We start from the raw sequence: 21,372 nt of genomic DNA on the forward strand, positions 1-21,372 counted from the left end.
TCTTTTTGTGATTTTAAAGAGTAGAGTGCATCAAGACTAAGACAAGACTAAAGCCTCATTTTCACTGAGCAGTCTGGGTCGGTCCGGAACGCTATTTTGTGTGGTACCACATCAGATTTAGGGACAGGTACCAAAATAACTGACACATTGTACCACTTTTGGGCACCCTTCGCTAGGGGTCTCAAAATAATGGTGTCCACTGATTGGCTCACAGCAGCAAAGGAACGCGTCATAACCCTGCGACAGAATCCTGCCGAATACACAGCATCTGAATTATCTACACAGCAAAGAATGTCAGTGAAAAGAAGCCAAGCTACGTCAAAATAGGAGGTGCAGATTTTCCTGGTGATCACTGTGGACGAACAATGATATGATGCGCTATTTTCTCGTTTACCGCAGTCCAGCATTAGGGGTTTCTGATTGATTCAAAATGCTGCTGCCAGACTCTTGACAGGAAGTAGAAAGTTCGACCACATTATACCCATCTTGGCATCTCTTCAGTGGCTTCCTGTCTCTGAGGTCGGATTTCATGTACTGGCACCTCCCTACTTAGCTGACCTAATCAAATCCTACGTAGCGGCCCGGGCTTTGCGTTCTTAGGGCACAGGACTACTTTGTATCCCGAGGGATACAAAGTATTATTTTACACCTGTTTGTGGAATGATCTCCCTGTGTTAATAAAACAGATTCTGTAGAGACTTTCAAGTCTAGACTTAAGACGCATCTATTCTTCCTTTCATATGATTAGCATACTGGCATAGACTATGCTTCCTTTCCCTTTAAAGTCATTTTATTTGCAACGGGACAGGTCTCAGCCTCAACTTTATCTAAATTCTGGATTGGTTAGTGAAGCTTAGGGCTAGTGGTCGGCGATCACCTTAGTAATTCCTCTGTTTTACTGTTGACTTACTGCTGATGAATTATACCTTAGGTGTAGTTTTTTTCCGGCCAACTGATTCAACTTTTTTTCCCCTCTGTCTGAGGTACGGACCATGCCGTGTGGGATACAAGACTGACGGGTTCAAACTGCAGGAGGCCGGACTGATTGTGAGATGCAGGGCATGAGGTGGTTGCTGCGTGCTGCGGTTGATAGTGGCCTTGTCGCAGGAACAGGCAACACTGAAGGTGTGAAAGAATGCCAGATGACCCCTGCCTGTGGTGCTGACGCCTGCATGGACTTTTCATTTTCTTTATTTTAATATGCTGTTTGATTTCCTGTTTTCTGTTTCTTCAGCTTTGTAAAATTTTGCAATATCCTGTAATTGTTAGAATGGCCTAAGCAGTGGGTCACCCCTTTGCGTCTGGTCTGCTTGAGGTTTCTTCCTCAATATCATCAGAAGGAGTTTGTCCTTACCACTGTCGTCTGTGTGCTTGCTCTACGAGTTGGTAAGGTTTGATCTTACTTGTGCCTTGAGGGAGTCTGGTTGTGATTTAGCGCTATATAAATGAAATAAATTTAAATTGATGTCATGCTGCTCATTTCAATGACGTGCGCGTTGACATCTACCATGCTTCACCTACCAAACAAAGGTTACTGGTGGCAGTGGGAACGCAAGCTAAGCCATCCTTAACAGTTCTGAACCGCACCACACATTGCCATACAGACCCAGACTGCTCAGTAAAAACGAAGCAAACGGTCACGATGAGACCAAGTCAAGACCAGGATGAGATCATGACACATTTACATTAAAATATGGAACATGCAAACTACAGGCACACTTGATCTGAAATATCTTTTTCAACAGATGTGTCAGCTTCAAAAGAGTTTGACATGTTTTCAAAGAAACATAAGATATCTAATCCAAAGTGATCAAATAAGGTCTTGACTGGTCTTGAAATAAAATCCAAAGTCTTATCTGTCTGAAACTGACATAAGACGACACAACAATGTGGTCAAGTATGAGACGCGATCTTCTAAAAGTGGTCTTGAGAACAATACTGATCGAGTATACTGCACAAGGTTCCACTATACAGAGTGCCAGAATGCAGGCGGTTAGTAGGTGACACCTTGATTTTAGAGAATCTGCACAGAACCAGACTGTTATGCATATTACACGGTAGATGATGCATACAATTTAACCAAACACAAACATAAATAATGAAGCACATTTTCCTTTTACTAAATTTCTGTGCATCCCTTGTGTTCCAGTTAGCCTCTTCAGCCTTTGAATCTTTGGCTCTTTCAGCTCGCCAACACCACGATATTGTTGAAAACAGGAGTCCACTGTACTTCTATGATTTGTTGCTTCTCTCTATTCAGTTAAGTGCTCTTCATGTGTTTTAGAATATACAAGACCTACAATAGGCCAAGTCTACTTTTTGGACAAAACCTGCACAATACAGCCACACAGACCTGACTGCAACCAGTTCAGAAGGTAAATGAGGATTAATTCTGAGGTCCTATTTGTGACAGGATGCTTTCAAACATAACGGCATGAATAGTTTTTAATTTCTAAACATGAAATCTGCAAAAAAAAACAAAAGTATTTGATGTGACCATCTATTACATTTAAAAATGAAATAATTTCTTATAGAAATACTGAAGTACCGTCAAGGTTTATGTAGATATGCAAGTCCAGTGTATGATTAAACACCAAAGCGGGTGTTATAGTATGTACACTGAAACACAATTACCTTTTAGAGAAAACTTAGTGCAGCATGTGAAAGACGCATCATGCTGACTTCCCTTCACAATCAGATGTTCAGGGCACTATCAGGCTTCTCCAGATGTCTGTCAGAAGTAATTATTAAGAAAGACTTAGGCCCAAAATACAAGCATCTGATGTAAAAATAAGACCAACTGACTCACCTGATTTGATTGTGTTGGACTTACTTCTGAGGGGGGCAGCATGGTTGCACATTGTTGCTTTCCAAAGAGACCCTTACCAAAAAGTAGTACATGCAAGTATGTTTCAAGTATACTTCCAGTTTACTTTTTATATACTTATTAGTACTATTTTTTTGTTAAGGGGAAGGTTCCTAATGCGAGGCCACTTGTGCCCCATTTTCCATGGACATCTGGAGTTGCGTTACGAAGGGAAAGCTGCAGTGAAAAAATAAAAAAACTTAAAAAAGCATTACAATTGGTAAAACCTGAAAGAATTAAGTTGTTTGAACTTAATTTTGTAAGTTAGTTCAACTCTAACTTACAAACTTAATTCATTCAGGTTTTACCAATTGTAATGCTTTTTTAAAAGTTGGTTCAACTATTCTCTTTTTTCAGTGTGTGTAAAGCTTGTCAAATCAACATGCGTATAAACATCTGATCCACTGTTGTGAACCCTAGCAAAACAGGAGAATCCAAAATAAAGAATTTTTAGAGCTTACTTTTAAGTAGCTGGCTCTGTGCGATGCTAACTGAAGTAAGTACTAGCCAGATCTTGAGGCCCATAGGTACCAGTGACAGTCCCTAGATATCATAACATAAAGGAAATAAAAATCTATGACTTCTTCTAGGACGGCATGCCAATCCATCACAGGTTCCTTCCCCGGCCAATGCACAACATGTCTTGTCCCACAACACAGACACGTACCTGGACTGCCAATCATGCAATACTATCAGGCAGGGGTTTGATCAGTCCAACATTCATAATGCACCATGACAATGACCCCGAACATTCAGCCAAAGTTGTAAAGATGCATCCTCAGCAAAAAGAACAAAGAGCAATATTTGGCCTTTACAGAGTCCCAGTGTCATTGTCATGAAGCCTTAAACTGTTTACAACTAGTATAGTTAGAAAATATTCTGTTTTTTAGGCAAAGGATGGTCACACCAAATGTTGATTTAGGCCATTTCTGCTCCTGCACTTTGTAAGTTCTTTGACAAACTATTCATGGCAATATTTTGAAAAGCATCTTTATTTTAAAACATCTTTCTCAAGTAAGTTTAACTGTTGTACAGTACTGTATATTGTGTATTTAGGCCGTCACATTACTGTGCTCCAGCAGCAGAGTGAAACTGCATTTTGTTGGAAAGCTGACATTTGCACCTTAATAAAACATCAAAAACACACATCACTAAAAACTTCTAATTTTCTTAAATATGTAAACAAACACAACTTCTTAAATATATTTGGTGTGATGCAGACATATTTAAAATACAATGCTTTCCTTTAGCTTGCTGACAGTGTGGCTGATTATTGCACGACAAACTTTGGAGTGCAATTGCAAAAACAAAAGGGGCGGGTGGTGGGGGGCATCTTGCAGCTTCACCTGCAGGTCAGATTTACTTTCTGGGTCATGTAAAGGCAAACAACAACAACAAAAATCCCTCATCATTACACAGTTCCTTTAAAGAAAACTTTGGTGTCCTTTCCTCATTTCCTTCTCAAATGCTCCGGCATTATAAAGAGCCTAAGAGGTAGAAACAACACGGAGAACAAAAGTCAAAGAATAAAAAATATCAATTCAAAGGCCAATTGTGCAGGTTATGTCAAAAAAGAGAGACAAGTCTAAATAGCCACAAAGTGACACTTGAAGTCCTTGTAGGTCCCACCGTTGTGCCACACTGGAAATTCTGAATCCACATCCCTCTACAGCGTCTGTGGTTACAATATTTGCAGTTTATAAGTTGTTGGATTCTGTACATCAGGCAGCCCTCTTGGTGCTGTTCCCTGGGCAACCCTACCCTGCCTCCCCCGCCCCAGGTTCTGCGGTTTTTGGTGAGCAGGGAAGTATATAGATCCAAGGTAAAAGGTTTTGTACTTCTTCAAAACAGAACTAGACCTGGTTACTGGGTTTCTGGTCCTCCTCGTTTGCTGAGGTATCACGTCAACCAGACAAGTGGCAAAGAGAGGACGGAATGGGGCAATGCAGATAGTCTGGGTTTTGGGCTTACATGGTTTGAGGGAGTATTTGTGTTTAAATGAGTTGGCATTTTGAGTCTGTAGGTTTTCTGGCTGTTACAGTGGATTTGGGGATATTCTGCTCTTCCTTTGCTGACTTGCTATTTGTGAGTATGTTTGTGTGCACGTGCAGCCTGGTAGTCACAACTTGGTTTTCCCCGACAGTATGGTAGAGTGAAGCTCCTGGTCCAGCTGCACATAGCGCCCTCTGGTGGAGTCCAGAAAGTAGAGTCTGTCTGACACCACACGGGGGTCGAAGCCTTCTCGACGCAAGTCTGCCTTCTGGAACTTAAACGTTCCTGAGATGGAGATGACACAGAGGAGGAGAAGAAGATAGCCATGATGTTACTGTGTTTCTGACCATAAAAAGTCATCAGGCTCTACATGTGAGGCAGCAATTCTATCTTTGTCATTTCCCCCTTTCGCAAAGTTGCACTGAGAGTGAGGAGATGAATTTTATAGTTTGAACAGTTTCATAAGTTTTGCTTGGACACGATGCACACAGAAAACCTGCTAAAAAGTTAACTTTCTTTACCCGTCTTGTCCACCTCTGGAAGGAAGCGGAGGAACACGGGTCTGGCGTATGGAGGAAGATTCTTCTCCATGTCCTTTACAAACCTCTCCAGGTCAGTGTGGTGAGACGGATCAGCGATGGCTGCCATTCCAGCCTTACCTTCTGCTCCTGTGCACACAGAAACGAGTGCATCCCAAAGCTTTATGCAGTAGTCACTTAGTTCAATCAAAATGTCGATGTGCTGCAACTAAAACAGAACTTAGTAGGCCGCCGGTTGCCAATCATAAGAACATCAGGCCCACTTAAACCTTTAATCACAGTTCTGAGGAACACATGAGACTAGAGCTGGGTTTCCATTACAGATTTGCATAAAACTGAACATTTTCAGAATGTCTACATTAAAAAACCCTGCAAAATGACAATGTTTCCATTGAGTGATGTTATTGGACTACTAGGTTTTATCCTTTCACGATAACTGTCATTTCAGCAAGGCTCTAGGGGGAACTGTAATTCCAGTAATCATGTGATGGATCATAAATCCCACTAAATATTGGCAGGGCTTTTTTTAATCCAATATGACCATAACGTCATCTCTTGTAACTATTAACAAGATCTCCATCTACATGTACAGTCGTGTATTTTAGAATGTCATGTGACTGTTTCTGCACGTCATGAAACCTGTTAATAGCAGAAAACCCTATTTCTATTGCAGTTTTTTTTTAAATAAGGCTTATATAAATTACCTCAAAAACCACCTCATGCGAGTGTTAAAACGTTTTGGTGAAATTTAGAGTTTTTCAAAATACATGTGATTCTATTAAGTGCATTTCAAATTCCCCACTTCAAACTGCGCAATTTTTGGGTTAATGGAAACCTGCAGTGCCTCAGGGCTCTGGGCTGAGCATCAGAAAGATGGTTAAACGCCCACCCAAAATGATTTTTTTTTTTTTAAATTAAAGTTCATTAAAGCCCCATCCTAAAACAATTTAATTCTGCAAGCCCCGGCTTATTGTAAAAAGCAGAAAATTAGTTTTCCCTATGTTTTTCTCCTCTTCCATGTTGGACGTGATGGCATCATCAGTTTGTCCAGTGATGTTATCGTGAAAGACTTGTGCAAGAAACAGGAAGTGTTGTGTTGAAATGTGGCTAGCTTTGCCACAGTCACACGGTGAAGGAGGTACTCCATTTGTGTTTGTTTGATAAAAGTCCTTTTTCCATCAGCCAAAATTAGTTTATTGTCAGCTGACATGCACAAAGTTCTTCAGTAATCTTTGTGCGTGTTCAGAACTTTGAGGAGAGTTCTACATTAAGGAAGGTACACACAAAGGTGATGATCAGTCAGCTGGCCTTGTTGGGAGTCAATGATCCAAGTGGACTAAGTGTGTCCTGTGCCACTGTCATGTCTGTGGCCACTGACCGTTCAACAGTTTATGTTGAATCGGCGTGCACTCAGATGGGCAGTTCAGCTTTTTGAGAATCAGTGCATCAAAAAAAATCCCACCCCTGCCACATTTCTCCATGTAATGTGGAGTTGCGTCAGGAAGGGCATCTGGCGTAAAACCTATGCCAATTCAACATGCAGATCCACCTTGGATTTGCTGTGGTGACCCCAAGTGCAAACAAGGGAGCAGCCGAAGGGACTTACTAGTGCATCAGAAGAGAAAAGGAAGCAACAAAACCAAGTAAAGGACAAAAGGACACACATAATGTATAAAGAGTTTGACGCGGTCATCGACAGATGTCTCAGAAGCCGTCAATGAGCACCAAAGTAAACAAATGTTGATTTGTGTACAATGTAGAATTATGCAGCTTCTGGTTTCCCTTTCTAAATAACGTACACAGACTAGCACCACTTCCTGGCATGGAGGGTTTATGCATGTGCAGAACACAATAGATGACAGTCTGCTGCAGTCTTTCCAGTGTGTCTGAATGCAAAATTTTCAGGCGATGGGGGTTTGATGGCCTCAAACTCAGTTGGTCTGAAGTTGTATTTTTTGTTGTCAGTTTTCTTGTTAGCAAACTTAAAGCATCTTCCCATTTTAATTGAACTGAGTAGTTTCAAAAAACAGTTTTGTGAGAAATAATATGGGGCGGATGTAAAAGAAGGTGTGCACCCCAAACTGCAAATGAAAACAAGGACACAAAGGTTTTACCTGGTACTTCCACTCCATAGACGACTACGTCCTTCATGTCTAGCAGCCTGCTGAGAGTTCCCTCTACTTCAGTGGTTGAGACATTCTCTCCTTTCCAGCGGAAAGTGTCTCCTGTGCGGTCTTTAAAGTACATGTGACCGTACTTATCCATGATCAACACATCACCTGGTGAGATGTTGAGAAAGATCTATTTAGTGATGGAGTGAAAGATCTAATAAAGTGGGAATCTGTGTGAGTAGGTGTGGGCTCAAACCAGATAGATAGGCTCTGTCCCCCTTCTCAAAAACACTTGTGGCAATCTTCTTGTTGGTTGCACACTGGTTGAGGTAACCGTCAAACCGTCGAAGAGGGTCATTCTGAAGAATTTTGCCTACTAGCTGACCTGGTTCACCTAAGAAGAGAGAGAGAAGGCCCAAATCCTGTGGTTATGCACAGGTGTGTGATTTCAGTCAGTCCATGACTCTTGTTAGCTCAACTCCTCCAAAATAGTTTGGTGGATTTCAGTGAAACTTCATACAACAGAAGGTTTCTAGTTTCTCTTTGACATATAGCCATGCATTAAGTCATGCAAACAAACAAAAAATGTGCAAGAGGAAAAGTTACTTTAGTCTACAGGCAACAAATGCACAGCAATGCCTCCCTTCATGCACCTCTTCAGGAGTAAGGCAAAGGGGGGCACAGCCAGCTAGCTCACCCCCAAACACACACACTTGTAAATTTTATGTGATAGTCGCTGAATCCTACCAGGTTTACAGGAAATACAGACACCATCAGGTCCTCTAATGAGCTCCATGGTCTCTTCATTGACCTTTACCAGTCTGATGGGATAAAAGTGGGGCAGAATTTGACTGGTGAAGCCACACGCTCCAACCTAGAACAACAAAATCAAAAACCACAGATGTAAATGTAGTGAGGAATATTTAATTACACTTTCCAAACAGATGAACAAAAAAGAAGTACTTGAATTTGCTAATGTCCTGCCAGCTATAAAATTCCACCAGCTCAATGCGCCCTCCACGGGGCACCTGTGATTTAAGTGTGACGTGCCTTGCTATGCTGATGACAGCCAGCTATATGTCCCCCTAAAGAAAAATGATGCCTCTTCTCTTCAGCCCCTTTGGTCCTGTCTTGAGGATGTTAAAGCCTGGATGGCATTGAATTTTCTTAATCTTAATGAAAAGAAAACGGAGGTGATTGTTTTTGGCCCTAGCAGTTCCTGTTCTTCCTCACCCGTCGATCTGGGGCCTTTTCGAAATCTACTGTCACAAACTAAGATGGACAACGATTTTAAACTGGACCACCAAATCAGTGCAGTAGTCAGATCGAGTTTCTTCCACTTAAGGCAGCTTGCTAAGGTTAAGCCATTTCTTCCCCTGCAGCACTTTGAAACAGCAATCCATGCTTTTATTACCTCCTGGCAGGATTACTGTAATGCACTTTCTTACGGAATTAGCCAGTCCTCCCTTGCACGTCTCCAGCTAGTTCAGAATGCTGCCGCCCGTCTGCTAACTGGTGCACGTAAGAGGGAGCACATTACACCTGTCCTGGCCTCCCTCCACTGGCTGCCTGTGCATTTTAGAATCCATTTTAAGATTCTTTTATTTGTTTTTAAATCTTTAAATGGCCTCGCCCTGCCCTACCTCTTTGAGCTGCTTCATCTTTACACCCCTGCTCGCCACCTCCAGTCAGCTGATCAGCTTCTCGTGGAGGTGCCGAGGTGCAAGCGTATGCTCAGAGGAGACCGAGCTTTTTCTGTTGTGGCTCCAAAGATGTGGAACGATCTACCGCTCCACATCAGGCAGGCCTCTTCACTTTGTTTTTAAAACCAATCTTAAAACCCACTATTATGCACTGGCTTTTAACCTAGAATGAGATCTCGATCTGTTTTGGTTGGTTTAACTGATTTTACTGAAGTGTTCGGAGCACACGCGGTAAGATCCTTTATACAATAATATCGTTTTTTAATGCAGTGCCACCTGAGGGATCGAAGGTCACAGGCATACAATGTTGGTTTTCAGCCTTGCTGCTTAAGTTCTCCAGATTCTCTGAATCTTCTGATCATATTATGGACTGTAGATGATGGAATCCCTACATTCCTTGCAATTGAATGTTGATAAACATTGTTTTTAAACTGTTGGACTATTTTTTCACGCAGTTGTTACAAAGTGGTGTGATCCTCACCCCATCTTTGCTTGTGAGCAGCTGAGCCTTTTGGAGATGCTCCTTTTAAACCCAATCATGACCCTCACCTGTTTCCAATTAACTTATTCACCTGTGGAATGTTCCAAACAGGTGTTCTTTGAGTATTCATCAACTTTCCCAGTCTTTTGTTGCCTCGTCCCAGCTTTTTATAATGTGCTGCAGGCATCCATTTCAAAATGAGCAAATATTTGCACAAAAAGAAAAAAGTCTATCAGTGTGAACATTAAATATCTTGTCTTTGTGGTGTATTTAATTGAATATAGGTTGAAGAGGATTTGCAAATCAATGTATTCTGTTTTTATTTACATTTCACAAAACGTCCCAACTTCACTGGAATTGGGGTTGTAACATAAAGCAGTAAGAGTGCTCGTACAGATGGGATTTATTTGGAGAACAAATTTGGAAACTCCGTGTTTAAAACAAACAAACAAACAAACAAACAAAAAAAAAAATCCTGTGTACCTGTAATTACTATTTAAGAAATATAAATAACCATTTAATATTATTAGGACATTAACTGTGGGGAATTATATTCATGTCCCGCGTTTGTCATCTACTTCAGATTCATTATTTGGGTCAAACCTGTGGACTGATTACAAAATAATTACCACGTTATCTTCTCCATTTGTGTCTGAAGTGTCTGCCTCATAAGAGCTCTCGGAGCTGCTTGTGGGGATTGACATCGTACTAAATGGCTTTAGTTCAGTACAGGGAGCAACTCACACCGAGATTGCCGCATTTCTGCTGCTTTTTGCCTCACGAGACCAAACAATTCTGCTTGCTGCAGGGGTAATATTGTCTTCAAAATAATGTTAGGATCAAAATTCAATCATTCCATTTTTTTTCCTTAACAGAACAAAACATGTACCAACACACAATAATATTAAATAAAAAGTAACCATTTCACCTCAATTATTCCACATTAAACACTTGAGTTGATGAAGACAGTTGTGGGGAACTAACTCTTAATCATGCTTTCTCCCTCAATAACCGCCATCACTTCATCCCTGCAGAAAAAAGTTGCACCTTGTTGTCGAAGTTGCCCAGGCTGCAGTTGCACTCGGTGGCACCATAGAACTCTGCGATCTGTGGGATGTTGAAGCGGGTCATGAACTCCACCCATATGGACTGACGCAGGCCGTTGCCCAATGCCATACGCACATGATGCTGCTGCTCCGAGTCCCGAACTGGCTGGTTCAGGAGATACCGACAGATCTCTCCAATGTACTGCACAATCTGGGGAAGAATGATGGTCAGAAGATGAGGTTGACCATGAGAATGAAAAGACATTCCACTAGAATTTATGCTTCTAAGAAGTTGTAAGAGAGGCTACATAAAATCTGCATTATGTCAGAGACTTTGTGACTTGCTCATCTCTGAGATGCGATGCTTACTGTGCAATTGTATTTGACACAATCGTCCCAGAAACGCGAGGCAGAGAACTTCTTTCTGATGACCACCGTCATGCCGTGAATTATACACTGACCAATTCCAACAATGTTACCTGAGGACAAAATAAAATTAAGTTAACATGGATTGAGGGCACACAGACAGCACAGAGTCTCAACAATCCCCTTTAATTTAATCCCTGGAAAAAGGAAGGAGAGAAGGTGGTTGAATTAAACACAAACCTTTGCTCATTGTTAATTCTGTACAATCTGAGCCTGACTGCATATCACTGAACCTCACCAAAGATGTTATATTTTTGTTGCAATTTGTCTAACTTGATTGTGCACTCAAGATCAAAGGAATTGGGATCAAGCGGTGGAGCATAATTGCTCATCATTGGTGAACTCTGAGACTTATTGCTTTTATCCTGTATATAGCACTAGCATAATTAGGATCAAAGAGAGGATACCCCTTTCATTGATGTCAAAGATCACAGTAGACCAGGACTAAAAAACACAAAGCATATGGATCGAAGGCAGGAGCTACCGTCGCTCAGGATCAAAGATCAAGGCTGGATCAGGAATAAAACAAAGTTCAAGGACTGTATGATACACCCCTTGACAAAGATCATAGCTTCTGATCAGCCTCTGATAAGCCTTCTGATCCCCTCTGCAAATCATTTATGGAAATTGTGGATGCATTAGGATTTCGGTAATGCATTCGGGACTCGACGCACATTAGTGGAAATACCCTGGATTTGGTTCTCGCACGTGGTATTGCTGTCACGAATATTGACATCATGCCTCTTACATCAGTGGTCTCTGATCACTCACTTATTAAGTTTACAGTTTCGCTGCCATGTTTAGTGGAACAACAACCTTATATATCACTATGGCGATGCATCAACTCCTCAACTACGACTGAACTCAAAGCTAGACTGCCTGATGTCTTAGCTTCACATTTGGCAAATACCCAATCAGTAGACAGACTTGTGGATAGTTTAAACTCAGTGCTCAAAACTGCACTCGACGTGATTGCGCCACCTGTGTCAAAATATCATTCCACAGACACAGTTCTCACTAAAGAGGTGAATGATCTTCTACTTGCAATGGATTCGGACACCACTACGGTTCTGGTGCTGTTAGATCTCAGTGCTGCATTTGATACCATGGATCATCATATTCTACTTGATAGGCTGGAAAATCACTTTGGGATTACTGGGAGTGCACTTGCATGGTTGATGTCATACTTGACCATTCGTTCTCACTGTGTTTTGTACAGTAACACTACCTCTAACCTTATTGACATGAAATTTGGGGTTCCACAGGGGTCCGTCTTAGGCCCCCTGCTTTTCTCCCTTTATACAGCACCCCTTGGGCACATATTGCAGCGTTTTGTGATTACCTTTCACTGATATGCTGATGATACTCAGTTATACATGCCGATACCTACTGATAATCTCATTCACATAAAATCCTTAGAAGACTGCCTTGCATCAGTGAGAAGTTGGATGTCTAGAAACTTCCTACGTTTAAACTCTGATAAGACTGAAATGATGGTTCTTGGTCCAGTGAGACATCGGCATCAACTTGACCAGTTAACACTTAGCCTAGGCTCATGTGTCATACATCACACTGACAAAGTGAGGAAACTTGGGGTAATTTTTGATCCTACATTGTCCTTTGAGCTCCACATTAGAAATATTACGAGGACTACTTTCTTCCACCTGCGAAATATAGCGAAGATTCGTCCCATCCTGTCCATGGCTGATGCTGAGACCCTGATCCATGCGTTTATCTCTTCTAGATTGGACTACAGTAATGTTCTATTTTCTGGTTTATCACAGTCCAGCATTAGGGCTCTCCAACTGGTTCAAAATGCTGCAGCCAGACTTTTGACATGAACCAGAAAGTTCAACCACATTACACCCATTTTGGCATCCCTTCACTGGCTTCCTGTCCCAGTGAGATCAGATTTTAAGGTTCTGCTACTAGTCTATAAAATTGTTGACGGACTGGCACCTCCCTACTTAGCTGACCTAATTAAACCTTACGTACCGGCCCGAGCTTTGCGTTCTCAGGGTGCAGGACTACTATGTGTCCCTTGGGTGAATAAGAAGTCTGCAGGTCATAGAACTTTCTGTTATCGTGCGCTTGCTCTGTGGAATGATCTCCCTGCGTCAATAAAACAGTCAGATTCTGTGGAGGCTTTCAAGTCCAGATTTAAGACGCACTTATTTTCCCTTTCATATGGCTAGCATACTGGCATAGTATAGTTCTACAGTTTTTACTCTTTTAATTCATTTTATTAGCAAACGGAGCGTGCTGCGGCCTCAACTTTACCTAAATTCTGGGTCTTTTAGTGAAGCTTAGGGCTAGTGGCCGGCGATCACCTTAGTGTTTCCTGTTTTTCTTGTTGTTTACTGCTGACAAATTATATTGTATTTCTTGTCTTTCTGATGCCTGATTCTGTTTTTTCTTTCTGTCTAAGGTGCAGCTCCATCCAGAGATGGGTGTGGTATTTGTGCTGGAGACCCTCCTGTCCACCAACAGCATTTCCTGTATATTTGTTTTGTGAATTGTTCTGTAATTTGTGTTGGTAGCATAACCCAACCAGAGTGTCACCCCTTTGAGTCTGGTCTGCTTGAGGTTTCTTCCTCAGAGGGAGTTTTTCCCCTTACCACTGCTGCTCTGGGGGTTAGTAAGGTGTGTCATACATCACACTGACAAAGTGAGGAAACTTGGGGTAATTTTTGATCCTACATTGTCCTTTGAGCTCCACATTAGAAATATTACGAGGACTACTTTCTTCCACCTGCGAAATATAGCGAAGATTCGTCCCATCCTGTCCATGGCTGATGCTGAGACCCTGATCCATGCGTTTATCTCTTCTAGATTGGACTACAGTAATGTTCTATTTTCTGGTTTATCACAGTCCAGCATTAGGGCTCTCCAACTGGTTCAAAATGCTGCAGCCAGACTTTTGACATGAACCAGAAAGTTCAACCACATTACACCCATTTTGGCATCCCTTCACTGGCTTCCTGTCCCAGTGAGATCAGATTTTAAGGTTCTGCTACTAGTCTATAAAATTGTTCATGGACTGGCACCCTCCTACCTAGCTGACCTAATTAAACCTGATGTACCAGCCTGGGCTTTGTGTTCTCAGGGTGCAGGACTACTTTGTGTCCCTAGGGTGAATAAGACATCTGCGGGTCATAGAGCTTTCTCTTATCATGCCCCTGTTCTGTGGAATGATCTCCCTGCATCAATAAAACAGTCAGATTCTGTGGAAACTTTCAAGTCCAGACTTAAGACGCACTTATTTTCCCTTTTGTATGGCTAGCATACTGGCATAGTATAGTTCTGCGCTTTTTATTATTTAATTCATTTTATTAGGAAATGGAGTGTGCCGAGACCTCAACTTTACCTAAATTCTGGGTCTTTTAGTGAAGCTTAGGGCTAGTGGCCGGTGATCACCTTAGTATCCTGTTTTTCCTGTTATTTAATGCTAGCAAATTATACTGTATTTCTTGTCTTTCTGGTGCCTGATTCTGTTTTTTTCTACCTGTTTAAGGTGCAGCTCCATCCAGAGATGGGTGTGGTATTTGTGCTGGAGACCCTCACGTCCTGTGCACCAACAGCATTTCTTGTATATTCGTTTTGTGAATTGTTCTGTAACTGTGTCTGTAGCATGGCCCAAGCAGAGGGTCACCCCTTTGAGTCTGGTCTGCTTGAGGTTTCTTCCTCAGAGGGAGTTTTTCCTTACCACTGCTGCTCTGGGGGTTAGTAAGGTTAGACCTTACTTGTGTGAAGCGCCTTGAGGCAACTCGGTTGTGATTTGGCGCTATATAAATGAAAATAAATTGAAATTAAATTGAATTGAAAGCTCAAAAGCAGGACTAGGCTGTTTTAATCAAAGGCAAGATCCGACCTGTGATGAAAATCAAAAATCAGATGCAGGATCAGGATCAAATCTTAAGGAAAGATATGCACATTGATCCGGATCTGCAGCCAGATTTGATCACGTTTTACTTAGCACAAGGTTTACAGTAGTTCTCTGCATTTCAGTGAAGTACATTCTTGACCTTTTGAGATACCAACATTCCAAACAAAATCATGGAGTGCGTAAAACCTTTACAGAGTGCTGCTGTTATTTCCTACTTTCCAGACTGTTGCTGGCTGTGATGTTTCATTCCAGTAAATTATTAAAAGAAACTGATACTTTCTTCAGATAAGCAATAATTTACACAGCTTAGTTTTTTTTTGTTAAGGTTACATTGCAATTAAAAGTGTTTTCAGGTGATGCATTCACATGAACCTTTGTAAGTAGTAATTATATATATAAAAAAAAAACTGTTCATGAGAAAGTCACACGACCACAGTGATGAGCTCTGATCAATTCAATTCAATCAAATTTTTTTTTATATAGCGCCAAATCACAAACAGTTGCCCCAAGGCGCCTTATACTGCAAGGCAAGGCCATACAATAATTATGTAAAACCCCAACGGTCAAAACGACCCCCTGTGAGCAAGCACTTGGCTACAGTGGGAAGGAAAAACTCCCTTTTAACAGGAAGAAACCTCCAGCAGAACCAGGCTCAGGGAGGGGCAGTCTTCTGCTGGGACTGGTTGGGGCTGAGGGAGAGAACCAGGAAAAAGACATGCTGTGGAGGGGAGCAGAGATCGATCACTAATGATTAAATGCAGAGTGGTGCATACAGAGCAAAAGAGAAAGAAACAGTGCATCGTGGGAACCCCCCAGCAGTCTACGTCTATAGCAGCATAACTAAGGGATGGTTCAGGGTCACCTGATCCAGCCCTAACTATAAGCTTTAGCAAAAAGGAAAGTTTTAAGCCTAATCTTAAAAGTAGAGAGGGTGTCTGTCTCCCTGATCTGAATTGGGAGCTGGTTCCACAGGAGAGGAGCCTGAAAGCTGAAGGCTCTGCCTCCCATTCTACTCTTACAAACCCTAGGAACTACAAGTAAGCCTGCAGTCTGAGAGCGAAGCGCTCTATTGGGGTGATATGGTACTACGAGGTCCCTAAGATAAGATGGGACCTGATTATTCAAAACCTTATAAGTAAGAAGAAGAATTTTAAATTCTATTCTAGAGTTAACAGGAAGCCAATGAAGAGAGGCCAATATGGGTGAGATATGCTCTCTCCTTCTAGTCCCCGTTAGTACTCTAGCTGCAGCATTTTGAATTAACTGAAGGCTTTTTAGGGAACTTTTAGGACAACCTGATAATAATGAATTACAATAGTCCAGCCTAGAGGAAATAAATGCATGAATTAGTTTTTCAGCATCACTCTGAGACAAGACCTTTCTAATTTTAGAGAGATTGCGTAAATGCAAAAAAGCAGTCCTACATATTTGTTTAATATGCGCTTTGAATGACATATCCTGATCAAAAATGACTCCAAGATTTCTCACAGTATTACTAGAGGTCAGGGTAATGCCATCCAGAGTAAGGATCTGATTAGACACCATGTTTCTAAGATTTGTGGGGTCAAGTACAATAACTTCAGTTTTATCTGAGTTTAAAAGCAGGAAATTAGAGATCATCCATGTCTTTATGTCTGTAAGACAATCCTGCAGTTTAGCTAATTGGTGTGTGTCCTCTGGCTTCATGGATAGATAAAGCTGGGTATCATCTGCGTAACAATGAAAATTTAAACAATACCGTCTAATAATACTGCCTAAGGGAAGCATGTATAAAGTGAATAAAATTGGTCCTAGCACAGAACCTTGTGGAACTCCATAATTAACTTCAGTCTGTGAAGAAGATTCCCCATTTACATGAACAAATTGTAATCTATTAGACAAATATGATTCAAACCACCGCAGCGCAGTGCCTTTAATACCTATGGCATGCTCTAATCTCTGTAATAAAATTTTATGGTCAACAGTATCAAAAGCAGCACTGAGGTCTAACAGAACAAGCACAGAGATGAGTCCACTGTCCGAGGCCATAAGAAGATCATTTGTAACCTTCACTAATGCTGTTTCTGTACTATGATGAATTCTAAAACCTGACAAACTCTTTAAATAGACCATTCCTCTGCAGATGATCAGTTAGCTGTTTTACAACTACCCTTTCAAGAATTTTTGAGAGAAAAGGAAGGTTGGAGATTGGCCTATAATTAGCTAAGATAGCTGGGTCAAGTGATGGCTTTTTAAGTAATGGTTTAATTACTGCCACCTTAAAAGCCTGTGGTACATAGCCAACTAACAAAGATAGATTGATCATATTTAAGATCGAAGCATTAGGGCTTCCTTGAGCAGCCTGGTAGGAATGGGGTCTAATAAACATGTTGATGGTTTGGATGAAGTAACTAATGAAAATAACTCAGACAGAACAATCGGAGAGAAAGAGTCTAACCAAATACCGGCATCACTGAAAGCAGCCAAAGATAACGATACTTCTTTGGGATGGTTATGAGTAATTTTTTCTCTAATAGTTAAAATTTTGTTAGCAAAGAAAGTCATGAAGTCATTACTAGTTAAAGTTAATGGAATACTCAGCTCAATAGAGCTCTGACTCTTTGTCAGCCTGGCTACAGTGCTGAAAAGAAACCTGGGGTTGTTCTTATTTTCTTCAATTAGTGATGAGTAGAAAGATGTCCTAGCTTTACGGAGGGCTTTTTTTATAGAGCAACAGACTCTTTTTCCAGGCTAAGTGAAGATCATCTAAATTAGTGAGACGCCATTTCCTCTCCAACTTACGGGTTATCTGCTTTAAGCTACGAGTTTGTGAGTTATACCACGGAGTCAGGCACTTCTGATTTAAAGCTCTCTTTTTCAGAGGAGCTACAGCATCCAAAGTTGTCTTCAATGAGGATGTAAAACTATTGACGAGATACTCTATCTCACTTACAGAGTTTAGGTAGCTACTCTGCACTGTGTTGTTATATGGCATTAGAGAACATAAAGAAGGAATCATATCCTTAAACCTAGTTACAGCGCTTTCTGAAAGATTTCTAGTGTAATGAAACTTATTCCCCACTGCTGGGTAGTCCATCAGAGTAAATGTAAATGTTATTAAGAAATGATCAGACAGAAGGGAGTTTTCAGGGAATACTGTTAAGTCTTCTATTTCCATACCATAAGTCAGAACAAGATCTAAGATATGATTAAAGTGGTGGGTGGACTCATTTACATTTTGAGCAAAGCCAATAGAGTCTAATAATAGATTAAATGCAGTGTTGAGGCTGTCATTCTCAGCATCTGTGTGGATGTTAAAATCGCCCACTATAATTATCTTATCTGAGCTAAGCACTAAGTCAGACAAAAGGTCTGAAAATTCACAGAGAAACTCACAGTAACGACCAGGTGGACGATAGATAATAACAAATAAAACTGGTTTTTGGGACTTCCAATTTGGATGGACAAGACTAAGAGTCAAGCTTTCAAATGAATTAAAGCTCTGTCTGGGATTTTGATTAATTAATAAGCTGGAATGGAAGATTGCTGCTAATCCTCCGCCCTGGCCCGTGCTACGAGCATTCTGACAGTTAGTGTGACTCGGGGGTGTTGACTCATTTAAACTAACATATTCATCCTGCTGTAACCAGGTTTCTGTAAGGCAGAATAAATCAATATGTTGATCAATTATTATATCATTTACCAACAGGGACTTAGAAGAGAGAGACCTAATGTTTAATAGACCACATTTAACTGTTTTAGTCTGTGGTGCAGTTGAAGGTGCTATATTATTTTTTCTTTTTGAATTTTTATGCTTAAATAGATTTTTGCTGATTGTTGGTGGTCTGGGAGCAGGCACCGTCTCTACAGGGATGGGGTAATGAGGGGATGGCAGGGGGAGAGAAGCTGCAGAGAGGTGTGTAAGACTACAACTCTGCTTCCTGGTACCAACCCTGGATAGTCACGGTTTGGAGGATTTAAGAAAATTGGCCAGATTTCTAGAAATGAGAGCTGCTCCATCCAAAGTGGGATGGATGCCGTCTCTCCTAACAAGACCAGGTTTTCCCCAGAAGCTTTGCCAATTATCTATGAAGCCCACCTCATTTTTTGGACACCACTCAGACAGCCAGCAATTCAAGGAGAACATGCGGCTAAACATGTCACTCCCGGTCCGATTGGGGAGGGGCCCAGAGAAAACTACAGAGTCCGACATTGTTTTTGCAAAGTTACACACCGATTCAATGTTAATTTTAGTGACCTCCGATTGGCGTAACCGGGTGTCATTACTGCCGACGTGAATTACAATCTTACCAAATTTACGCTTATCCTTAGCCAGCAGTTTCAAATTTCCTTCAATGTCACCTGCTCTGGCCCCCGGAAGACAATTGACTATGGTTGCTGGTGTCGCTAACTTCACATTTCTCAAAACAGAGTCGCCAATAACCAGAGTTTGATCCTCGGCGGGTGTGTCGCCGAGTGGGGAAAAACGGTTAGAAATGTGAACGGGTTGGCGGTGTACACGGGGCTTCTGTTTAGAACTACGCTTCCTCCTCACAGTCACCCAGTCGGCCTGCTTTCCCGGCTGCTCGGGATCTGCCAGGGGGGAACTAACGGCGGCTAAGCTACCTTGGTCCGCACCGACTACAGGGGCCTGGCTAGCTGTAGAATTTTCCACGGTGCGGAGCCGAGTCTCCAATTCTCCCAGCCTGGCCTCCAAAGCTACGAATAAGCTACACTTATTACAAGTACCATTACTGCTAAAGGAGGCCGAGGAATAACTAAACATTTCACACCCAGAGCAGAAAAGTGCGGGAGAGACAGGAGAAGCCGCCATGCTAAATTGGCTAAGAGCTAGTAGCTGCGCTAAGCTAGCGGATTCCTAAAAACACGCAAAGTGAATAATGTGTCAATAATTTAGAGGTGATTCAGCAGAAGGAGTGCTTTAGTTAAGGCACGTGAAGATTACACTGTGAAACAAATCGTAATCTAGATAACTAGATCAATCTAACTGCGCAGATTAAACAGCTAACAGATACAGCAAAACACCGCTGTGCTCCGGAACAGGAAGTGATACAATACCGCAGTGAGAGCCAACCACCAGTAGATGAGAGGATCATTTCATATTTAAGGAGAAGACTGTTGTCTTGCATCACTTTGAAGAGTAACAAACAGAAGAATGCTGCTGACTGTGAAATTCTACCACAGAAGCACCAACATTTCAGTTTTAGACTAAAAACATTCATATTGCAGTTTAAACTGTCAGTCAGCATTTGAAGTAGCATCTCCAGTGAAAACTGAAAATCAGTCTTCCCACGCAAAGGATAATAATATGCTGTACGTCAAGAGAACTTTGCATATTATACTTTAACTTTTGCATTTAAAAAAGAAAATAGACTGCATTTATGACCGTTTTCCAACCCGTTCAGATGCTTCAAGCACTTTGGACTCCCCATGCATGTGTGCACACACATATACAGTTACCTGCAGAGTGGTACAGCGGAAGGCAATCATACAACACGTCATCTGAATGCATCCTAAAGCCATAGTACACCAGGGCTGCCATGCGGTAGTATCTGCAAAGAAGAGTGGGGTGAGCAAGACAAAATGATCAACTTTGAAATGTTTCTATTCCATTTTCGTGAAACGGGGACCAACAAAGTTAAAAAAATAAATAAATAAGACACAAAAACCAGCTGTAGTGCCTAGTGATTAGAAGTGGTCTGGATCTCTCCTACCTGCTGTGCACAACAATGGCGGCCTTCGGCATCCCAGTGGTTCCCGATGTGTAGATGTAGAACAGACGGTCTGAAACACACAAAAGACACTTTGACAACACTAGTGTGTAAAAGTGCAGTTTGAGGCAGCACTCCTCAGGTAGGACCCAAAATCTCATCCCAGTTTGACTTTCATTAACATGTCAATGCACTTGGTAGATCTGGAGGTTACAATCTGTACATGTTACCGATCTGAATCATTTGGATTCACATCTCCACGTGTGTGATTAGATCACCCGCGACAACATGCCAGGTGTGAACCTGTAACCAACGTTCACAGGTTTAATTTCCATAACAGCCAGAGATCAGTAATCATGTGTCCTGCTGAAGCTTTGTTCAGCAAGGGTCTTGGGTCTGTTTTTAAAAAGCACAAAGTCTGTTTTCATTGTTTTGCAGATGACATTCAGATTTACCTTCCTGTAATTTCCTGTGATACCCAGTGTGATTCCTGTGATTCGGGCAAAGTAACCCTCTACAAGGACAAGACAGTGTTATTGGTCCTCTGTTCACTTTTTGCCGCCCTTTTGTAAAAAATCTAGAGGTGATAGTTGACCCATTGTCCCAGATTT

At 41.5% G+C, this 21,372-nt stretch overlaps 1 protein-coding gene across 1 annotated transcript in view; it reads right to left on the reverse strand.

Moving 5' to 3' along the window:
* Window positions 1-4,036: 4,036 nt before the first annotated feature.
* slc27a4 (solute carrier family 27 member 4) overlaps window positions 4,037-21,372 on the reverse strand; it is a 45,835-nt gene continuing 28,499 nt past the window's right edge. Inside the window, exons 6-14 of the mRNA XM_034193111.1 lie at window positions 20,765-20,834; window positions 20,511-20,602; window positions 11,108-11,217; window positions 10,740-10,949; window positions 8,256-8,382; window positions 7,765-7,902; window positions 7,512-7,676; window positions 5,380-5,526; window positions 4,037-5,143 (exon numbers count right to left, since the gene is read on the reverse strand). Coding sequence (XP_034049002.1) covers window positions 4,986-5,143; window positions 5,380-5,526; window positions 7,512-7,676; window positions 7,765-7,902; window positions 8,256-8,382; window positions 10,740-10,949; window positions 11,108-11,217; window positions 20,511-20,602; window positions 20,765-20,834 — 1,217 coding nt within the window. The 3' untranslated portion in view covers window positions 4,037-4,985. The remainder of the gene's footprint in view (window positions 5,144-5,379; window positions 5,527-7,511; window positions 7,677-7,764; window positions 7,903-8,255; window positions 8,383-10,739; window positions 10,950-11,107; window positions 11,218-20,510; window positions 20,603-20,764; window positions 20,835-21,372) is intronic.

Source organism: Thalassophryne amazonica, chromosome 17 (assembly GCF_902500255.1).
Source record: "Thalassophryne amazonica chromosome 17, fThaAma1.1, whole genome shotgun sequence".
Lineage (NCBI taxonomy): Eukaryota > Metazoa > Chordata > Actinopteri > Batrachoidiformes > Batrachoididae > Thalassophryne > Thalassophryne amazonica.